Raw genomic sequence first — 14,516 nt, 5'->3', positions numbered from 1 at the left:
ACTAATAATTTAATAAAACGTGAAAGCTTCCGCGCTACGCGCGGAATGGGCGAAAGTGAATACAGACAAGGATAAAGAGTAATAATTTATTGAAACATTAAAGCTTCCGCGCTTCGCGCGGTAGGGGGGAAACTGAATTCATGAAGGACACGATACAACAAATCGTCTTCTTTCTCTAATAATGTAATAAAATGTGAAAGCTTCCGCGCTTCGCGCAGGATTGGGTAAAAATGAATTCAGACAAGGATTAAGAGTCGAGAATGGTACATAGAATCGTCTTCTTTCTTTAATAATCTAATGAAACGTCAGAGCTTCCGCGCTACGCGCGGGGGAAGGGGAACTTGATTCAAACAAGGATTAAGAGTCGAGAATGGTACATCGAATCGTCTTCTTTCTTTAATAATCTAATGAAACGTCAGAGCTTCCGCGCTACGCGCGGGGGAAGGGGAGCTTGATTCAAACAAGGAATAAGAGTCGAGAATGGTACATAGAATCGTCTTCTTTCTTTAATAATCTAATGAAACGTCAGAGCTACCGCGCTACGCGCGGAGGAAGGAGAATTTAATTCAAACAAGGATTAAGAGTCGAGAACGGTCCAACGAATCGTCTTCTTTCTCTAATAATTTAGTGAAACGTCAAAGCTTCCTCGCTTTGCGGGGGGGGGGGGACTCCCCCTCCCTGCACCCAACCCCCTAGGAACCGCGCTTCGTGTGCTAACTACCGCCCCCCTTAAATTAAATCCTGGCTACGCGCTTGGGAGGGGTGCAACTTGCCACACGCTTCTACCACTTTGGTTGCTTTGATCCATTGCCGAAAATATTTTGGCACCTATCATCCCCCCCAACCACGGATACAAATCGACACCCTTGTATATATGAATATAGACAACCGAGAAAGAGAGAAAGAGAAGGGGGAAAAGGGGGGGGGGACGTGATAGTTGAGCTGTGAAGAGGTTTGTTTGTTATGGTATTGTTACATTGATCTTAGCTGTTAAAGGGTCAATAGAGATCAAATCACTCGGTTCGCCGTCATTTTGCCAGGGGCTAAAACACGATTTTGGCATTGTTACACAGGTTTGTACGTTCGGAATATTCATAGAGGTACAGACAGTCCCAAAGTAAACGAGACACCAAACAGCGAATATTGCTTTCTAGACCATAAATGCACCAATAATTAAACACTTTGACAAAGATGGACGATTCAAGAAAATCCACTAAATAGAAGTATTACTTCCTCTGAAAAATATTCCTTTGTCGAGTGGTTTGCGTCAGATGCAGTATCATTATGAGATCTAAACAAAATACCTTTTCTCCAATATATTTTCGTTATTTTTGTTTAAACATATATCATAGAATCTTTGGAAAAGGGGATTTTGATGACTGTTACTAAAGAAAATAATCAAAGTTAAATTTCCACACAATTTATGTGATATTCTTAAATTGCTGTAATAGAGTTGCACAACAACACTGATCATAAATATTCTCATTTTTCCAGTATCAGAAGTGTAAATATCATATTTTAGTTCATGTTCAATTCCAACTGTTTCATTAAAGTCCAGAACGCGGACATAACAAAGAATGTAAATGCGACCACAAATATCACAAAGATATGTACTGGAATCTCTTTGGGTTGACTTGTCGAAAGTATCTGCGATCGTGTCGAAGTGCTATATATCGTTTGTGTGTACCGGGAGGAAATACATTACAGCAATAGAGTAACTTATATATATAAATATACATATACATACTTACCATCACCTCCCCGAGATACCACTACGTTCGTACTAGAAGCTACCAGATTACGCAGTGATACGCTTTGCTAATAGCAACAACAAATAAAAACAAAAAATCGCATCGTATTAGTTCATTCTAAAAAAACATTTCATAATATGCACCTAAAGAAATTAAAACGTTTGCTTTATACAGTGAGACATTCATGAATGTTATAACATTATTTGATAAATCATCTAGAGTATTTAGGAGCATTAATGACAAATTTTCATGAATATGATGAAAGCATCTTTTCAGAAAAAAATAATACAAATGAAGAGATCGTTCATCGTCTCTTTGATAATGTCACGTAGACTGAAATACGATTTTAAATAGGGATGTTAAAAATCGTTCTGTACATGTATATTGACAATGCGATTCTATTACCGATCGTGTTAAGAATAGGCTTTATTCACAATGTATCTAGTCGTACGTCATCTTAGGACTCTCGATTGGCTAGACAGATGTCTGAGAACTATAGTACGAGCTTCCGACTTAAACCGAAGAAGAAAAAAAAAATCGGAGTTTGTGGGGATTTCAGTGGGTACCATATATTCCGTGGTTTGAACATCTTTCTAAACATCTGTCTTCACCTCAATTCTTAAGTGTATTCCCAGAATGTCAATTTGACACGCTAAATTGGGGTCAAGTTAGATGGGACAAATTGCTCGTTGATTCCGATCTTAATGGTGCATTCACATGACAACGCTATCCGATGCTGCGGCAATACGTGAACAAATTGTGTACTATTCACACTGGGAAGTTGATCTATCGTAGAGTGCAAAGACTCGGTTGCTGCGATGAAGCCGTTATTTATTATATGAATGAAGTGAACGCCCTCTAAAGACCAGATATAATCATTTCATTTCATCGTGATGAGTAATAAAATCAAAAGCTGAAATTGAAGCGCAAAGCACTCTAGAATTTCATCATTATGAAAGAGATACTGTGCGCGATACCGCTGTTTCTATAGGACATTAAAAAACTGAGGTTTGTTGATAACTTAAAGGAGAAAAACCATCTGGAAATCTTGAATAACTCATTAAAGGTTCCCCATAAAGACAGATATATTTTTCTGAGGGGCAGGAACAATACAAATGGAACTTTACAAATGCAAAATGCATGTGCTTATTTAAAGATATCGATTGTTTTTTTGAGGGATGGTTGGGAACATGCCAGCTGCATGTGAACAAAAAAACTTTAAAAATGATTACAATAATGGACAAAATGTCGAATGTGTCGACAAAGTATCTTACATGAGGGAAACTATTGTCCTAACCTGGTTTTGATCATAATGTATGAGGCTTTTTTTAAGGGGAAAAATGCGTTCGAAATATTCGACCTATAGAATGGCATGCTTGAATACGTATAGTGAATAGTATTGAGTAAAACAGTTGAAAGAAATGTTGACATAATCAACGTTTTTCTGACATATTTAAGTAACATTCATTCAATTCTAGGAAAAAGGAGAATGAATTTATGAAATTATGTTTCATACTCAAATCATGACCTACTTAGACCTTTTAATGTGTTTTCTTCATGATCCGATTCGCGCAAATTGGAGACAAGAGCACATTTATTCTGAACTATAGATCGCGAGTAGCAGAGGAAATGCCGACAATGTATATGGTGCCAATTTATTGGGGATAAGATCCGAAGTCATCTTGTTATTACAAAACAGTGTGGCGCCGGTGATAGTGAGTCAACTTACGACTGTTATTGCTCCATTAAATTCCAACAAGATTACAGCGCTTTTCATTTCGTTAAGCTTGCAATAAAATGTGCGCCTGTCGAAAAATAAAAAATGGAAATATTTTCGCGATGATATTTGTGTGAGCGTACAGGATAGAAACCCTAAAATAATAACACTTACGTCACGGGAGAGAGCCGTTAGACAATGATTTGATTCCCAGTAAATTGCGCTATTCGAAAGTTTATTCATATTTTGCGATGGTTTATCACAGTAGGCTGGAGGCATAGAGAAACAATTTCCAAAGGCAGTACAGTGCATTTCGTATTCGTGCCACTTTTAGATTGATTAAACTTCATGAGATGAATAAATACAATCCACTAAGAATATATCAGGCGGTACAAAAGAAGAATTACAGTTATTATGTTTATTTAAAATGTTAAATCTTGAAGAGAAAAGGGTACATTGGAAAAGTATTCCCATTACTATAGTTTGGCTTTTAGCAAAAGAGTGAAAAATAACGCATGATTCATACAGTATATAACCGCTTTTTCTTGTTTTCACCTAGTAGCCTTTTTTTAAATCCTGTAAAATTATTACACAGTACATTCCTAGTTCTTGAACTTGTCCATTTAAAGCTTAAGATGAGGGAATTCACACCGTTTCTTAATAATGGTCACATGTTTGTCATATATTTCTTCATTATTGTCACATTTGTGGCAAACTTTGAAGGCCAATTTGATAATGTAAACATTCGAGACACTCTCGAAGACATATTTTTTTAATCTTTTAGGGTTAATGTTTTTTCCTTAAAGTAAATTCGTTTCTTGTTTTTCATTGGATTCTTTTGAAATGGAGGAGGAGTGGTTCCACGTTAGTTGATATTTGATATGTTTCAATACATACAAACGACTTTGGGTCAGTTTTATCCTAAATTGTGTTTAATTCAATTTTGTATGTATGCAGTACAGAGGCTCAAAACAAGGCGAAATTATAATGTTGATTTTTGTTAACCCATTGTCTAAATATTCTCAGATTTTGACTTACCTCATCTCAAAAGCAAAAATATCAAATATTTTAAAAAGTAATTATGAACGAGGCGAGCCGAAAAAGGGACGGGGAGAGATCGAAAAACTAGTAAATCGTCCTTTTATTTTTCCTTTCATAGACTTTTAGACCAAGAGCTACACATTTCTTACCTTTCTTGTGCTATATACGGTGAGGGTGATGGAGATTAAAGACATCATGATAATGGCCACAGAGAAGTAGGTGTAACCATATCCAAAGATCCATAAACACACACTGTAGATTTGGAACACGTAGAACGGATTAAGAGCCTGGAAGAGATGAAAATCAAAGACAGTTAGAGACAAAATAAAGGGAGATACATTCTCTAAGAATGTTTTTAAATTTCTATTCCAATAAATTGTATCTGGAAGTACCACGGACTATAAACATTATTTACAGCTACCCCATGAGATAAGTACACCTGTAGAACTTCCCCTTATCCGTCTCTTAGAGGCCAGTTGTCCTAGGGTGGGGGTTAGGGTACCTCAATTTGTCGCGTATCAAACGAATTACCACAATATGTAAGCAATTTAAATATAATATATAAGTTAAACTATCAGGACCAAATTAGCAAGGTATAACAATTCTGATTTAAAGTGTGCGGAATTTTTTCTTTCACGGATGTGTTGTGAATGCCTTAAGTGTATTTCCAAAAAGAATACTTGTGAAAAACCACGATGACTGTTTTTATTGGTAAATATAAAGCATGAAAATCTGTAGGGAAAATATACGAAAGGAACGAACCAGCCCATGATGAAAGCTATATAGGTAATCAACCTTACTGAAAGTGATAGTGAAGTGTTATACAAATATTAACATAATTCCCTTGCCGATATTAATGGTGGCATGCGTCTTCATGGTGGCATGCGTCTTCATGGTCATCCTTTTATTCAGCGTCCAAAACAAAAGTAAATTGATCATGTTTTAAGTCTAAAGACCAAGGGACAAGTCAAATACAGCTTTGGGGTATATGTAATACCCCTACCTACGGATAGCTCGTCGAACGCTTACCTCTTGAAAGAACAGGACTGGAATGGGTCTGAGACCGATATGAATCTCGTTCCAACCATACATGTCCCGTCTGGTGAAGAAAAACAGATTTAAAAAAAGAATTTCACAGTAAATCTTGCTCTCGATAGCCGCCTAACATGCCTGGAACACTTTTTTTCTTCACTGACGACTGGAGATCATGGATTATAATACTAAGAGAACGTCAGGATTATTCTGAACGGAGATTATTATTATTATTGTTATCATCATTATTATAATATTTATTGTTATTATTATCATTATTTAATATTAATATTGATACTTTTGTCATCATCATTATTAATATTATTAGTATTGTTATTAATATTGTTATATTATTATTATTATTATTATCATCAACATCATTAGCATAATTATCATCATCATCATCGGTATCATTACAATTATTATCATCATTACTACCATACATACGTTCTCGACTGCTCCTTCGCACCTAGTCCCGTGTATTTGGTGTAGAAATCAGACGATGGGACATTATAATCCAAGCCTCTAGAATAAGGGACGAAAACGAAAAAAAAACCTCAGATCAAAGATCACATGAAGGTCAAAAACACTTCGAATAATTTTGAATTTATTTAAGGATTCGGAAAACGTTTTGCGTAAGTCACTCACTGATTGTTGCAAGTACATTAAACAAAAACAAAATCATTTTTATCGTATAAATGCTCTTGAAATAAATAGTGTTTTAACTTCTAACTTGATTTCTTCAAGAGGCTATCTTCGAGGAGATACACAAATTGGCCAATGGGGAAAATGCACAAAATAAGAAATTTTCGAAGATGATCTGCCCAAATGGACGAAAATACGAGTGAACGAATTAATCGTGACTTCTTTCACTTCAAAATGCACACTGCTAACTACCTTGTAATTTAGTTTCACTAGTTTTAAATACGTTTTAAATCCTTTGTAAATATCAAGTTCTTATTAGTTTTAATGACTAGATTACACCAAACTGCTTAGGTATCTGATTAGTATTTATGTATTTGTCGTTAGCCAATTTACCTGAGCTTGTGAAAAGTATTCCTGTTAAAGTCCCAGAGGTATTTCATCTTTTGAAACACGAAGTAACGTATTGTGTCGATGGTCGGCTGAAAATAGAGAAATAAAAACCAGCCTGACAACAGCTATAAAGTCTTACCTACAAACAAAAATTGATTAATTTTCCTCTTTTCTGAAATCCAAGTTGATATGCAAACTGTCGTCTCGATGTTTGTTCAATAACATCACACGTACTTTCGAGAAAAAAAGTCAATCACGATATGCATACCCTTCGGTCTTGCCTTAAGAAATCATGTTCTGATTACATAATATGTCATTGCACTGCTCGCAGATTGCAAGAGGCGACATACACAAGGCTACTGACAGTTGATTATCGAAAAGCTGTATGATCATTTTCCATTTTTGAACGATTTTGCTACTAGTATGCAGGAATCATCACTTTTGATGAGAAGAAGAAAAAAAAATGCACAGCGTGAATGTCATCTAGATCATGAGAATGCAAAGGTATTCAAGCAATTAAAAGACAAAAACAATATGTCATCCGTATCTAAACGTGATTTTACCATCATGATAATAAAAGTATTTTGGTCCTATTGATATTTAAACACATCCAGGTATATACAGAGTAAAATTATTGGAAAAATAAATGCCGAACATAAGGGTGATGAGGCCTATGTATGGGACCAATGTGTTATTGACAAATTAATGCCGTACTCGGATGTTTTTTGCTCAAACTTGCAGAATAAGTTAATTATGATTAGTCACAAGATTATCCAAATTGGGCATAAAATCATCTAAATTGGGCATAAAATCACCCAAAGTTGAGCAGACACAAAATTACTGTCAGGTAGGGCAATTTTTCCATGTAATATATTGTACTGTGTGTATTATAATCTGTGCGGGCGTTTGTGTGTGCGGTACCGGACGTGGGTGAGGGTGAGTGTGAGGTGAGGTGCGTGAGAGTGTGAGGTGCGTAATGCTGTGATTGTGTGTATGTACCATGGTGTACTTACCTTCATCTGACCTGGGACTCGTTTCATGCCACTTGTGAATTCTGCATGGATGTTCTTCTTGCTGTGTGAGTTTAAAGTGCCGAGAGGTTTTGAGATTTATTAGGGCATCAACCTTTATCAAACTAGCATAACTATTCGTTGTTAAAGTATAAAGACCTTTGAGAATAAAGATGGGGACAGGAAGTTGCTGAAAGAGGTAATGATCTGTAGAGGAGATCAGATAAGAAGTTCGCTGCATTGCCTGTTGACCTGTTTTTTGTAGGAGAAGAAAGGAACGACGAAGGAAAATAAGATAAGAAGAAGAAGGAGGAGAAGGAGAAGAAAAAGGAGAAAGAGAAGACGAAGATGACAATTCAAAGTATGTTAACCAGTCATGGCCAGGCTCCATCGTCGGTAAAGAGATACTTCTGATATTCAATAAAATTATCTTCCCAAAGAAGAAAACCTTTTTAAAATAACAATTGCCTGTCCCTATGCCTCCATAAAGTAGAGGGCAAGTCATTCGAACAATCCCTCGATATTTCAAAGCGAATTACTATAAAAAATCAGGTTTTTCAATATGGATGATGTGCCCTTTAAAGGCTACATGTAATGAAGGTGTGGAGACGAAATAAAATTCCTCTTTTGGAAAGTTATTGGTTTGTAAATTGGTTGGAAACAGGAAAAGAGTGCGTTTTCTAGCAAAGAATTCTTTAAAAAATGCAACGACTTCTGTCAAACCTTAAAGGAATTCTCACTTTGTTTCTTATTTCTAAAATATGAATATTAATAGAGAAATGCCACATGAGTTTTTGTGTGTGACAGGTGTTTCGTGGGTTTATTTTTTTCGTCATTTTCTCTTGCTGTGTCGTTGTCTGTCCTTTGTGGGTATGTTCGTATGTCCTAGTTCTTTTAACCACATGCATGCAGTTATTCATTGTTTTTCGCCCTTGAATAATTTCTATTTAAAATGAATCGACATGGTTTTTAACGTTTACGGCACTCACTTCACAAGAACTTACTTTTAAAGGAAGTTTTCACCTGTAACTCTTTTTCACTGTATATATTACAACATGCAAAAAGTTTAAAAGTAAATGTTAACGTGAAATTAAAGCACCCATGTACTAGAACTTTACATACCTGGGTATTTCTACCTTCTCCGTCTTCACATACGTTATGTGCCATCTCTTGTAAAAGTCCTACAAAAATAGAATGATAGGTTGGACATATGTTTGCATTCAAATAGATGGAGAACAAAAGACAGCAGTCGAGAAGTATGCTTTTTTTCAGAATTAATTAATCTCCTTTTTCCCATTTTATGATCTTAACTGGATAATTACTTATAGAGTAAGAGGAAGGACATATATTCACATTAAAATAACTGGAAAAGGGCCATCAGTCTAGTATAACGCCATTATCAAAATTACTCAATATCCTTGTTTCTCATATAATGATCTTATCTGGACAATTACTTTCTGAGTAATAAAAAAACATTGTTTATGTTTACGGATAAAGTACCTCTCAATATAAAGCTTCATTGAAAAACAAAAACGAACCAACCAAATAAATGTTTTAAGGCGTAAAATATTGCAACAGATGCAATAAAAATAAACTGTCAAGAGTTCCAAGAGGTTTCAGATGATTTAAATAATTTATCGTATTACATAGTTGGGATGTAATTCTTTACTTTAAAAAGTGATCAAAAGAGAAAAAGGTACGAGAAGGCTCTATGCACAAATTTATAGGTCGAAAGGGGAGGGGGTGTACTAAATTGAAAGGTGACGTCACAACCCACCTTGATGAGTATGCATTGTGCATCGTTGAGATTACACCTGTTGTAGAGGCAGTTGATCTTCCAGTTTGGTTTCCATCGGAAGAATAATAAGAGAAGACCACACGTCAAGATGCCAACTATACAGGACAGGACGGTCTTTGGGATGCTCCGCTTGTATCCATAGCACTCCTGCACACGGGAGAAAAAAAACACAGATATATTTGTTGGTCAGACACTACTTTTGAAATCCGATTAAAGGTAAATACAGAGAATAACGCATAGTGAAGATTATACAAATAATACACAGCAGTGAGGGCATTAGTAAGAATTACCCACACAAGGTATCTTTGGAATAGTCTAACACGCCCGAGGCGATAGCCGGGGGTGTTTGGGATGTTTCGAAGGTACCGAGTGTGGGTGATTTTACTAATGCCCGAACAAAATGATGTGTTATTTGTTTTATAAGATGACGTTTTATTTGTTTAATAAAATTATGTTTTATGACATGATTTTTACTAATGACCGGTCATTATTATTTACTAATGACCGGGCATTAATAATTTTACGTGTTAGGCAAAATAAATGCCTGGTCGCAAAACACGGAATAACGCACAGTGAATATAGCGCCATGACCGTTTAATTTGTGACATTGTGTACAAAGGTATGGGGAAAATCTTCCACAGTCAACCTGCTAATTACGAATTCCTGTAGATGCATCCATTTAATATGTTTGCTATTTGGAAGGTATTTTTACATGAGTAAATCTTCAGTGATATGAAGATGATTGACCTAAAGAATTCAAATTTTTAAAAATGTAGCGACATTTTGTTGACTTTTTGCTAATGCCTTTTTACATACTGCCTCTAGGGCTGTATATTCACTGCACGTTATTCCCTGTTTTCCAAGTGTTTGTCAACTCGACTGTTTGTACTGAAATGTGAAGATAATACATGCACGTTTGCAGTGAACAAACATGGCTCGTTGCTGTTCATTTATTCTTTAATGGCGCTTGTCTTAAATTAGTGAACGCTTACGCCATTAACGATCCTGCATTTCAAGACTTTCTTTGAAAGAGGTAACTACCGTCATGTTTCATAATTTCAATTATAGAACATAAATAAGCTATCCACTGAGTGGATGGATGATCTTTTCTGCGGTAATATGATACGATAAAAAGTATAGCATGGTCAAGACGATGTCATCATGATTGCACTCTAGGGGCAACTCTTGACCAGCGACATCATGAATGGCGATATATCAAATAACACGTCCAATGACCCAATCATTTTCTACAACAATACAGATACCGATCTTTCTGCGGGACCTGCCAATATAAGAGTTACTGCAGCATTGCTAGGCTAGATACACCTGGGTCGAGACCGACAAAATAAATATGGCAGGTGTATCTTGCTTACGAAGGATGAAATTACCGAGCACAGAGCCGAATCCAGGACCTGGGACCTGTTTCACACAGCCTTTTTTCAATGAAAAATGATAAAAACCAGTGACAAATCTGTTGATAACCAATCAGAAGCAAGGATTTCAGTAGCTTATAACAAAAACTGTAATTTGTCACTGATGACAAGTTTTGTGAAACGCCCCCCCCCCCCCCCCGCTGGTGTCGATAAGAACTAGGTAATCTAAAATCATGAATTATAAGTCTTCGGTTCGGTATGATGATGTTCTTATTGATCACATGACCTTCATCAAAGACGAAAATATACGGTCTTGCAACCAAAATCATGTTCCCAATCATTTCATTCTCTCTCGATATCAAAAGCTTGAAACAGCCTATCGAAGACGCAAAAAAAAGATCGCTCGAGAACTTTTGTTAATCAGGAGTGGCCCTTGCAGTCACACCACCGAGTCGAGCAGGTATGTTCTCCTGAGAGGGCGGCTACCTATATAGCAAGCTATCACAGTGCTCTTCACGGCTCATTCAGTAAGCAGGTGTCACTCCGGAATTGTAGTGGGTAAATAATGACCCCCTCACGTCGCATCCGACATCTACCGTTTCTTTCGAAGATAATCGATTTTTACCCTCTTATTATCTTTCGACCCCATCTCAACCAGTCATCCTAGCTCAAGGTCTGTTTCCACTGGTATAACATTTGTAAGACGGCATAGATTCCCTTATCTAATCCCCATTTTATAACCCTTTTCTTGTGTGTGATATGCATTTCTAAAGTCGAAATGTATAGCGCTCGTTGAAAAGAAATGAAATGCAGTAAGAATTTTTATTGAGCCGTGTCTGAATCATGAAAATCTCCCAACGCTTCCGATTCTACTATTTTATATTTGACTTTTTTACAAAAGTATCCGATCGGATTAGACCAGACCTGGCTTTTAACAATTGTATTTTTCGATTAAATATATTTCTCTACAGCTTCACATAATTATAACAGTACGTTATATTACGATACAGCCAAATAGTCTCAAATGCTTTAAGAACTCAACAGAGTCGGATTGACCAGATAATTTAATGTCTATAATGGTAAGAAGCTGACATATAACTTACAATTCAAGCGCCACAAAAATCCTCTTCAAGAGATATCATTGACAAATTTGTGGAAGTGATCTACTGGAATCGAAAAACCAGCACCATGTTTAATGTGTCATTGAGAACATTCTAGTTGGTCTATCTTACTATCAATTATGTATATTTTGTTTCTAAAAAAAGATGAAAGCGATCGAAGAACTGGTTTTAAGAAAGAAAAATCTATATTGTCTCTCTGTTTAACATACATCCGCCATGTCTCTGAACATTATCTGATCTCCTACTGGACTTCATCAAGTTACTTGTGGCTAGGCATAATTAGAAAGCTTTATCAGGGAAGTTATTCTGAGCGATGGGGCGAAACGAGCCCGAAGCCGATCATACACGAGGGAGTCAAGGGACTATTAAACAAATCTACGTCATTGCTACAGGGTCGAAAAGAGACTAACGGCATCCGAGTGGAACTTCAAAGAAAAGACAAACTTCATCTATTACTATTACAATCTTTTTGTGGGTAAACGAATGCCGGGAATTTCGTTATGGGTCATTTTTTTTTTTTTTTTTTTTTTTACTGTTGCGCAAGCCTTCATTGAAAGGTAAAAATGGAAAGAACAAAATTATTTTGTATTAGTGTTTTAAGGTGTTTTTAATCAGCTGGGAATTCTTACGTCATTAAGTGACTGAAACTATGATATAAACATTCCAGCTAGTAAAATATTGCAGTTTATTGCAGTATCCATATGAGAGGAAATTCCTAATTGGCATTGAATCGCTTTGTAGATAGGTCAATATATAGATTATAGTACAAAATAATGGATTTAATATTGAGTATCTAATAAAATAAACACCTTTGCACTTGACGAGTTCTGGTATGAACATGAACCTTTGCAAAGCTTAATAACATAATGTTCAGGGGGAAAACATTTGTTTACCCTCTGGCATTTGTTTTTCTAGGCCTCGCAACTTGAACAACTTGAACGCACTCAGGCACTTCTCTCCAATCCGTCGCAAAAGTCATGTACTTTCAGAGTACGGATCATTCACAGAGGCGGGAAGGCGTATTTTGATATCCACCATATTGAAAAAGTATGCTTAAAACTAGTCAGGCGTGACACTTATCGATCAGTCTAAGGTGCTAATCGATCGATGATACCTACTGGAGCAAAACTCAGAGATTATCGTCTGCATCGTACCATGATTAAGACTGTAGGGGAATGAAGGTTAATACAAAGACGTTGAAGTAATTTGGATGTCCTACGTCCATGAGGGATAGGTATTGAAATTTGCCAACTCTGGAAGCGTTACTTTGTGAAGCTGGCTTTAGGCAAAGTCGTAATTGGGAGGGGCGAACGGTGCCTCGGCCTCACCGGTTTTCTGAGCACCTTAATGTCCGTCTGCACTAGTTTGGCCAGGGGGATTAGACCTCCCTGCAAGATTATTTGACAGGTGGTTATCTCATCAAATCAGCTCTCAATTAACATAAGAAAAAGGGGATCATAGGGAACCAACTGGCACCGATTAGGCATTGTTTGTTTTATAGAGGGCGCACGTAGCTATAAGTAGTGCAGTGGGGCTTTAAAATCTCGTAGAAAAAGATGCAGAGTGGTCCCTTCTCAATTCTTTCTCGTGATCCTCTGGGCAAACTTACATGTTATACGTGTTATTAGAAAGACTGCATTTATTGATGAGGTTATGGCCTCTTGCCACTTTAAATAACGTTTCCACAGAGACTCCGATTCCGATGAAAGACCTCCTTATTTGAGCAGTTAGGATTTCACCAAATAATCTATGTACTGAATCTTGAATAAAATAAGAACTCATAGATCTTAGGTTCACCATCAAAGACCGTGGCTGTTTTCTTAATACTGTTTTAATCGCTATATGCACAATTGAGGGGGAGAGTCAAGTAATATCTGTTTTTGATATGAAGATAGTTATGCTGCAAACAATACGGGCAGCATTGAAATAAAACAAATCTCAGAAGTTCTTTCAACATTTACTTTTGGGAAATGTGTTCTTAGTGCCCTTATGACGTGTCCTTTCTAAAGTTCAAGGGATGTTGAATGAAGCAGCAGGGATAATGATATGATACATATCTTTGACTGCCGATTTTTACAAAGTTCTTGACATCATGACTATAAAAACACACACCTTTGGACAGTACATCCGCATTTTAGCTTCTGGCACACATCAATCCAAAATCTGCATTCTCAACAATTTAATTTTGTGACTCTACCACCTCGAAACCTCCTCAATGATAACACCCGCATTCAAGTTCAACTCAGAAACCCATATCAATTTCCTTTGGGCGACCTTTGCGATCAATATAGCAGGACCCGTGTCATATCTGTTTCGATTTATCCCTAAAGCCCGTTTACCTCCAAATGACTTGTCTTCCTCAACTCTCTCCCGAAACATAATCATATTGGAAATGTAATAAAGAGACTGGAATTCGCCCTCGGGACAGCCTCTGGAATATTGAAGTCCAGGGTGCATGAGAATTTCTGCCGCTCGTCACTGAGAAACCTCAAGTTACATGCTTGTTTCTAACATTCCAAAGGGAATAAAGTAGTAATCGTATTTCATGTGTACATTATGCCTGCTACTTATCAACGAAAAAATCCATGAAAAACCTGACATTATCAAAACAAACTCCTACTAAAAATAGGTTTCATGA

General features: G+C 36.6%; 1 protein-coding gene across 1 annotated transcript in view; it reads right to left on the bottom strand.

Annotated features, from left to right (window-relative positions):
• Positions 1-14,516, bottom strand: part of LOC577790 (probable cation-transporting ATPase 13A3) — a 55,446-nt gene that overhangs the window by 19,878 nt on the left and 21,052 nt on the right. The window contains exons 3-10 of the mRNA XM_030987091.1: positions 9,364-9,531; positions 8,709-8,767; positions 7,590-7,650; positions 6,580-6,665; positions 5,989-6,066; positions 5,539-5,608; positions 4,659-4,796; positions 1,752-1,818 (exon numbers count right to left, since the gene is read on the bottom strand). Coding sequence (XP_030842951.1) covers positions 1,752-1,818; positions 4,659-4,796; positions 5,539-5,608; positions 5,989-6,066; positions 6,580-6,665; positions 7,590-7,650; positions 8,709-8,767; positions 9,364-9,531 — 727 coding nt within the window. The remainder of the gene's footprint in view (positions 1-1,751; positions 1,819-4,658; positions 4,797-5,538; positions 5,609-5,988; positions 6,067-6,579; positions 6,666-7,589; positions 7,651-8,708; positions 8,768-9,363; positions 9,532-14,516) is intronic.

This window comes from Strongylocentrotus purpuratus, unplaced genomic scaffold (genome assembly GCF_000002235.5).
Source record: "Strongylocentrotus purpuratus isolate Spur 01 unplaced genomic scaffold, Spur_5.0 spur5_scaffold_16, whole genome shotgun sequence".
Lineage (NCBI taxonomy): Eukaryota > Metazoa > Echinodermata > Echinoidea > Camarodonta > Strongylocentrotidae > Strongylocentrotus > Strongylocentrotus purpuratus.
This window is presented reverse-complemented; position numbering and strand designations above follow the sequence as displayed.